Below are 7,560 nucleotides of genomic sequence, written 5' to 3'. Positions count from 1 at the left end.
AATCCTGACATACTCTTGGCTTACTTGTTGGAAGTCGCAAGTGCTGTGTACATGTCTGAGTACTATGCATCTCCTGTTGCAGAGTATTGTAGGTACTTTGAGATAAGAAAAGACTGACACTATCAAACTAGGCAGGGTCAACCAATAAGAATTATGTCCGAAGGTTTTTGCTACATGCTTGGTCTACAGTTTTGACAAAGGTACAAAATGTACAATACAAGAGTTCTGAAAGCCACAGAGACCTTGTCTGGTGACCTACTGGTCAGTCCCTTGTAAGTTGTATGACATGTCAATGATGTGAAGTAAACTTTCGTCATTCTAGCTACCTTCCCTAAGACCGCCACATTTAAAGAGTGCATTTCTTGGTAATTACTCATGCTGCATGTTATTAGATCTCCTTAAATTCACCGTTTGTTTTAATGTGGCAGTCTTAGAGGATTTGGCAGAATTCTGATGGTTGACATCAAGTGGTAAGATGTACAAAATGTATTATGTATGTGGATGGGGACAGCAGGTGCAATTCTCACCAAGACGCACCTGAACCAGTTCTGATGGACAAAGTGGTACATGTATGACTGTGTATAATGTAGATGGAGGTAACAGGTGCAGTTCTCACCCAGGTCCCTAAATATATACCTCACACCTGGAGCCATTGTCTCACCTGGTTGGGGTTTGTTCGCACAAGGGGAATGTTGGGAGCTAAATACATCTGTTGTACATGTAAAAGAGAAGTCTGATTGTATGGTGAACAAAATTGTGAAGTTTTGTTGAGCAGCCTGTGAAGGAAGTCAACTGATGTCCTTTAATACAGTAAACATATTGCCTAGGCCTGAAATGTTGCAAAAAAGGTACAAAATTTAATGTAGAACGGAACATGTATGGCTTTCACAGCTGTATTTCAGGCTGTAAATGTATGGAATGAATTTGAAGTTAATACTTAATGCCGTCTGCAAATGTAAATCCCAGTACATTTTTGGACTATCTGGAGAGAAAAATAACAAGTTAAACATAGAGTAGGTATAATCGTGTGGGCATACAGAGAAATATAATGGCTTTGCTATAAAAAATTATATGCAGCACACTTTTCTATTGAGATTTGTCCCATGTAGTGGTGCGTACCTAAAGCCCGGACTTGGAATTGGACCTAAAAATGTTTAGGTCCAAGTCCAAAAAAAAACCTAAATGTCCGGAGCCAAGTCCGGACTTGCAAAAAGCTATCTGTTACTTATGTTCCCTTATTTTGTTCTAAACCATCTAAAACCTTCCATAGACAGTGAAATTTGCACTGGAAAAAGGCAAAACACATTTCGTGTTTACACTGGCTGTATATTATTTTCATGTATTTTTCACATTGGATTTCAATTCATTCTAACATGCAATTTTATATGCACCATCCCCCCTCCCCCTAAAAAAATATGCCCATAATATGCAATGATGGGTTCAGGTCCAGACTTATAAGTCCAGACCTGAACCTGAACTGCTGGACCTGAATCCGGACCTGAACCTGAAATTGAGTTTAGGTACGCACCACTAGTCCCATGCAAGGTAAAATGAAACATGATACATAACAACAACTAGCAACTTACAGGAGTGGAGACGTTTGCTCCCAGTGTACAGTAATGTCCAGCAGCACATGGTCCCTGGGGAGAGGGCAGCCCGTAGGCCGTGCAGTACTGACCGGGGGAGCAGGGTTCACACTGGACCTCCTCGGACGCACCAGTCGCACCATAGAATGTTCCCTACAGCACACACAAGGGGACGATGTAATTCAGTCATGCTACATGTACGTGTAAGCCGTTATCCTGGGAAAATTATTTTTTTCTAAGCAGCTTCAATCAAAAAAGTGTTAAAAAATAATACTTTTCGGGTCCAAAATTTAAATTTCACTACAATCATGTTCTACCCAAAATAAAGTGGCAGCAAACGATACCAATAAGTTTCTTGGACAGAAGCAGGAAACAACTTTCTACCGTATTGAATAAATTTCACGTGCTACGTTTCTTAGCGGAACTGTAGCCCTTCGGCCAGAGGCCCATGTACTGTATATCAGGGGATATGCCAGAAAGCAGTTACTCATTGACAAACAACTGGATATGATTTTGGAAACGGTCAGACGTTTCAACTAGCATCCACCATTCTTCGTCAGTGACACTGAAGAGACCGTTTCCAAAATTATATCAAGTTGCTTGTCAAATAAGTATTACTAACTGCTTTTTGCCGTATCTTCGACCTGAATGTCTAACCTTCATCAACGTATATCAGGGAGGTTATTTTCTATAATCTCTGAAACTTTACCGGTGGGCAGGGTGTGGGTATTGCACTCCTGGGTGGACAGTAGGACCCGGGAGGACAGATGAGCTGGTTGACCAATCCTGTGCCGTTACAGTAGTAACTCTGTAGGCAGTCATCACAGCTGGCCTGGCCTGGGGACTACACAGGAAAAAAAATTGTTCACACTTAGACATGATAAATCAAAGACACGAAAATTTTCAATTAACTTGTCATCTATATGTAGTGTCGACGAGTATAGGGGTTACAATTAAAGTAAAGCCCTAGTCAACAGCCACTTTGTGTCTACATGAATAGTTATTTGTTACAAGTAAAACAAAACTTGACACCCTGAAGAGAGAAAAGAGATGAAAACACCACAAATATGAATTCATCCTGTGCAAAATGTTTTCAAGATAGGTGAAGAAGGAGAGCATACTTTATTTGACATATCATCTTTCGGTCCTGCAGATTTCTCTGTGCCTTGCCTCACATCAGGGGTGTGTACTATATTTCGGATGCTTATTTCAGTCGAGGAAAAACAGAATTTCAGTATATACAAAAACCTGTTCTGATAGCTTACAGTTTGGTGAGTACCCACAGGACAAGGTTTGGGGTTGTGTGACTTACAGTTTGGTAAGTGCCGACAGGACAAGGTTTGGGGTTGTATGACTTACAGTTTTGTAAGTGCCCACAGGACAAGGTTTGGGGTTGTATGACTTACAGTTTGGTAGGTGCCCACAGGACAAGGTTTGGGGTTGTACGACTTACAGTTTGGTAAGTGCCAACAGGACAAGGTTTGGGGTTGTATGACTTACAGTTTGGTAAGTGCCCACAGGACAAGGTTTAGGGTTGTACGCTGCAGCCTCAGTGTAGCTTCCGGCTGGAGTCTCAAACTGGTTTGGACTGGAGGCACCACCTGTGCAGTAGTACCCAGGGTCACATGGTCCGGTAGGCTCTGGGTTGGTGTCACCAGCACAGTAGTATCTGTATAAAAGGACCAAAAGGGCGGTTATACTGACCATACGGATACAGAATGCAATACCACATTACATTGAATTAGCCGTTTGGATCAACTAGATTGTAGCATTCTGTCATTAACAATTTTTGTAAACATTCTAATGAGTGAAGGAAAATATTTCTTCTCAAAACATTTTTTCTCTTCAGTTTCTAGGTTTTTCTTAACATATAGCACATACATGTATATTACAAAATTCCACCAAACATTGTAGCTAGTAAATATTTGAAAGCATTTTGCTATACAGTCTTAACAAGAGCGGCAATTATAAACATACAGATGTTTCAAAATATCTTGACTTGACTTAATTTGAATCCACATTTGTGTGTTTTGTTGATCATCCTTCAATCTATGGACTTGGACCTCTACCAAAAATATTCAAATTTCTTTTATGCCAGATAGCAGTCTCTACCCAGACACATACATTACCACAACGGAACATACACCTGTCTTGAGTTAGCACTTATTCTTACCCAGGATCACATTGTACACAGTCCTCCGGCCCTGCTGCGCCCGAGGAGTTACTGTATGTCCCCTGTGGACAGGATGTCGGGATGGCCGAGCCGATCGGACAGTAGCCACCAGCTGGACACACTCCACCGGTCAGGTCATCTGGAGGGGCCTACGGACAAAGTCTCACATTAAAGTCTTGGCTCAATGAAGAGTGACAAATAATCTTCTATCACCAATGGGTACAAGTCAATCCTGTTGAGCAAATGTCCCAATGACAATAACCCTTCATACTGTATATCCAACGACTCTTGTATGTCAAAGTTGACGGAATGGTCTTAAAATTCTATGTCATAGCCAGTAAAATTTTGGCTAGAGCACTGCACAATACAAAATTTGTGTTTGGCCAGGTTTGCCTTTTCTACAATTATAACTGCATTTAATGACAATGACGGCCCGCCTAAGTGCAAGCACTACATAGTGGTGAAGATGATGATGATGATGATAATTGACACAAAATATTAGTAATAATACTATCGTGTGTACTACATGTCCAGTAAAGTAGAGTGGAATCGTTCTTCAAGTTCAAGTATGACCAACCATTACAAATTGGTTTTGTTGCATACAACATCTTCAGATGCTAGGGGCTTCAGATGTCTTACTGAGGGATGACTGCAGTGCTAAAAGATGTTGGTAGTTTGAGGTAGTTTTTACTGGTACAGTAACATACACTTACCGATGAGGAGGCTCTGGATCTGCAGTAGAAGCCAGCATCACACTGACCAGCCGGTGCGGTCAGCGCCAGGCCGTCACAGTACCACCCTCCTGGACATGCCACGCAGTCCGAGCTCACGCGCAGACCTGTCGAGTTACTGTACGTCCCAAGGGGACATGGCTGGGGGAAGTTACTGCCGGTGGGACAGTAGTAACCCTGGGGTAAAAAAGAGGTGTTACTAACTGAGAGCATATTCAGCAGCACTTATCATACAAAAAATAGTTACAATCTCTTCCAGTAACTCTAAACTCCAACAGACAACAGACCAACAGATATCCTGTGAAAATACATCCTGATACTGAAACAGCAAGGAAACTTGCCACTAGGCACTATAAAGATCTGAACAAATGAAGGGACGTTCTGGAGTTGTAAGTCAGACATTAGTCATATTATAATAGCTAATCGTCTGTTAATGTACACATGTACATGAAGCATGTGCCGTGATACATGTGTATTAGAACCATGTGACTGTGTACATGCTGTATTTTTATTGGTGGAATCCAGGAAGAGTACTTTACATTTATTTAATCTTTTTATTCTAATCTAACACTTAATTTCATGTAAGAAAACATCAAACACCAAAAATTATCCATGACATAGTTGGAAGAAAATTGCTACCAGACCTGTCAGTCATACCCATCACTTTTTCTTAAGACAAAAGATTACACAAAGTCATGATTGTAGCTTTCAACTTGATATAAGTACAGTTTGGATCTTTAAGCTTACTTCAGGGCATGTCTTTGGCCAGGCTAGTCCTTCCTCATCACAGTAGTACCCAGAGATACACAGTGTGCACCCCTGGAAGGACTCCCCTGCTGAGGCGTTGAGGTAGAAGCCTTGTGGGCAGGGGTTGGTGTACATCCAGCCAGTACCCTCCGGACAGAAGTGTCCGCCAGGACAGTCGTCAGCCTGAACAGAGTTAAAACAGAGTTACGGAGTTACATTTACATTCATGTCTGTTCCAGATCTGAGGTTAGAACAAGTCTTCCTATCATCTTTCAGTGTACAATACCTTTAGGTTTAAAATACTTGAATGTATATGGTCCTTTTGGTCTTGACTACCTCAAGCCGCACAGAATATTGCTGTACTGGAAAAACATCATCAACAGATCTAAAGAAGTTTAGATCTAGACCAGAGTTTTTCATTGAAGAGGTTCATTAGTCGTGTATGAGTAAGAAAACAAGTGTCACTGATTTAAGAATCATTGAAGAATTATTCTATGAGGCCTCTTTCGTCTTTTGTAAATACATTTATTTTCATGGAGACTTAATTTTGTAGAGGGATTTTGTAGAGGGATTTTGTAGGAGGTTTCATTTATTACTGGTGTTGAAACAGTTTTAATCCGTAGCACATGAATTGTGTACTTTGGTTTTACGTATATGACAGTCACTATATTCTTAGCAAATACGTTTTTTGATTATCAGTTCTTTCTCCTCTAAATATAAATTACAGTCGTAAGAAAACCAACAGTACTGACTGGAGCGGACAGTCCCCCTGGCCAACAGTACTTCCCAGCAGGGCAGATCTGACACTCATCCTCAGTTTGGAGGCCAAGTTCGTCGCTGTAGGTACCATTGGGGCACGGTACAGGGTTGGGGTCCTGCGTAAAATGGCGCAAAAACGTGTCAAAACATTGCAATGTAACAAGACGTAAGCATGTCTAGTTTGAAGGCATTTTCCCATTCTCTAACCTGGTGTACTGTCATCACACAAATGATAACTTTAAATTTCTAACTACGGTAAGCAGACAATAAAGCAGTAACAGTGTGAGCACATAAGGGGTGGTGTGAACGAACATAAAGAGTACATGTATGATACCCAGGATAACAATGAAGTGCTCCAAAATGCAAAAAAGTAGCAGGAAAGGACATCATACTTAATATGTGTGACTAGAAACACATTTTGTGTACTCACAATGTTACCCCTGAGACAGTAGTGACCAGTTGGGCAGGGGTCAGTCTGTAGGTCCGGAGGTTTGTCCCGACCGGCCTTGCACCACATCCCCGCTGGACAGATCAGTTCCGTCAGCATGTAGGTCTGGCTGGTGGTCTCCGAGTCACACCAGTGGCCAGGGTCACATGCATTGCACTCTGACCAACCTTCAGCCTGAAAAGCACAAAAAATATCAATATTCCACCTGATTTTTTGGCTGATGTCTGTCAAGTTTCTGCATTAGCCACAGGTTATGCTAGTGAATAGCTCATTTGAAAGGAGCCCCTCCAGGTGTTTAATGGACTGTTTTTCTTAAATATCAGGAAGGACCCCTTAAGGCCTGTGGGATGCCCTCCAGCTACAGGGCTATTTTGGGGCACAGATGGGCCCCTGGATTTGTTAAACTCAGAATTACATTGTGTAAAATCAAGCAGGGACCTGGCAACATATAGAAACCATTACCTAATATTCAAAACACCAAGAGGCCAGCAATATCTGGCAATCAGTCAGAACATTTTGTGGCTTCAGAGCCCAAACCAGGCTACATTTTGTACATGCACATTTGTACATTCCCTACAGGCACGGAAGCAAATGGGACCATAACATTAGTTGGGAGCCTTGGCTGTGTATTCTGAACAGCCAAACCAATAAGCTTAGTAATTAATAAAAAGCTGAACAGCTTACAGAATAAGCGCCTTTTCCACAGGGCACAGGTTCCACATTGCCGGTTCCATTACAGTAGTGGCCGGCTGTACAGTCCACACAGTCGGACAGGTCATCCTGCTCGATCTCCGAGTTGTAGGTCCCGGCAGGACACTCAGTGGGTAGGGACGAGGCCACGGGGCAGTAGGCGCCCTCCGGACAGTCCTCGCATTCCTCCCAGCGAGTGTTGCCCTCGTTGTTGGAGTATGAGCCGCCATGACAGGGGTTCTCTGTGGCTGTAGCTGTGCCAGCTGGGCACCAATGGCCTAACAAACAAATTGATAAATATCATCATGTCTTCAGTCTTACAAACAAAATCATATCTTTGGTGACTATCAACATATCATAACTTTCTTCAACTGCCTTTGAAAAATAAATCAAACCTAACTGTAGTTTGTCTGAGTATTTTGCTTA

General features: G+C 42.0%; 2 protein-coding genes across 2 annotated transcripts in view; one reads left to right on the top strand and one right to left on the bottom strand.

Moving 5' to 3' along the window:
• Window positions 1–7,560, top strand: part of LOC118410961 (homeobox-containing protein 1-like) — a 1,064,572-nt gene that overhangs the window by 946,718 nt on the left and 110,294 nt on the right. The gene's annotated exons all lie outside the window — the stretch shown is intronic.
• LOC118424073 overlaps window positions 1–7,560 on the bottom strand; it is a gene marked incomplete in the record, with an annotated part of 163,824 nt that overhangs the window by 112,209 nt on the left and 44,055 nt on the right. The window contains 10 exon segments of the mRNA XM_035832589.1: window positions 970–982; window positions 1,587–1,739; window positions 2,296–2,430; window positions 3,087–3,255; window positions 3,760–3,908; window positions 4,473–4,667; window positions 5,238–5,420; window positions 5,990–6,112; window positions 6,427–6,618; window positions 7,129–7,412. Of these exon segments, the coding sequence (XP_035688482.1) occupies window positions 970–982; window positions 1,587–1,739; window positions 2,296–2,430; window positions 3,087–3,255; window positions 3,760–3,908; window positions 4,473–4,667; window positions 5,238–5,420; window positions 5,990–6,112; window positions 6,427–6,618; window positions 7,129–7,412 (1,596 nt within the window).

The sequence above is a fragment of the Branchiostoma floridae genome, chromosome 1 (genome assembly GCF_000003815.2).
Source record: "Branchiostoma floridae strain S238N-H82 chromosome 1, Bfl_VNyyK, whole genome shotgun sequence".
NCBI classification, from domain to species: Eukaryota; Metazoa; Chordata; class Leptocardii; order Amphioxiformes; family Branchiostomatidae; genus Branchiostoma; species Branchiostoma floridae.
Note: the sequence above shows the minus strand (reverse complement) of the source record. Positions and strands in the feature narration are given on the sequence as shown.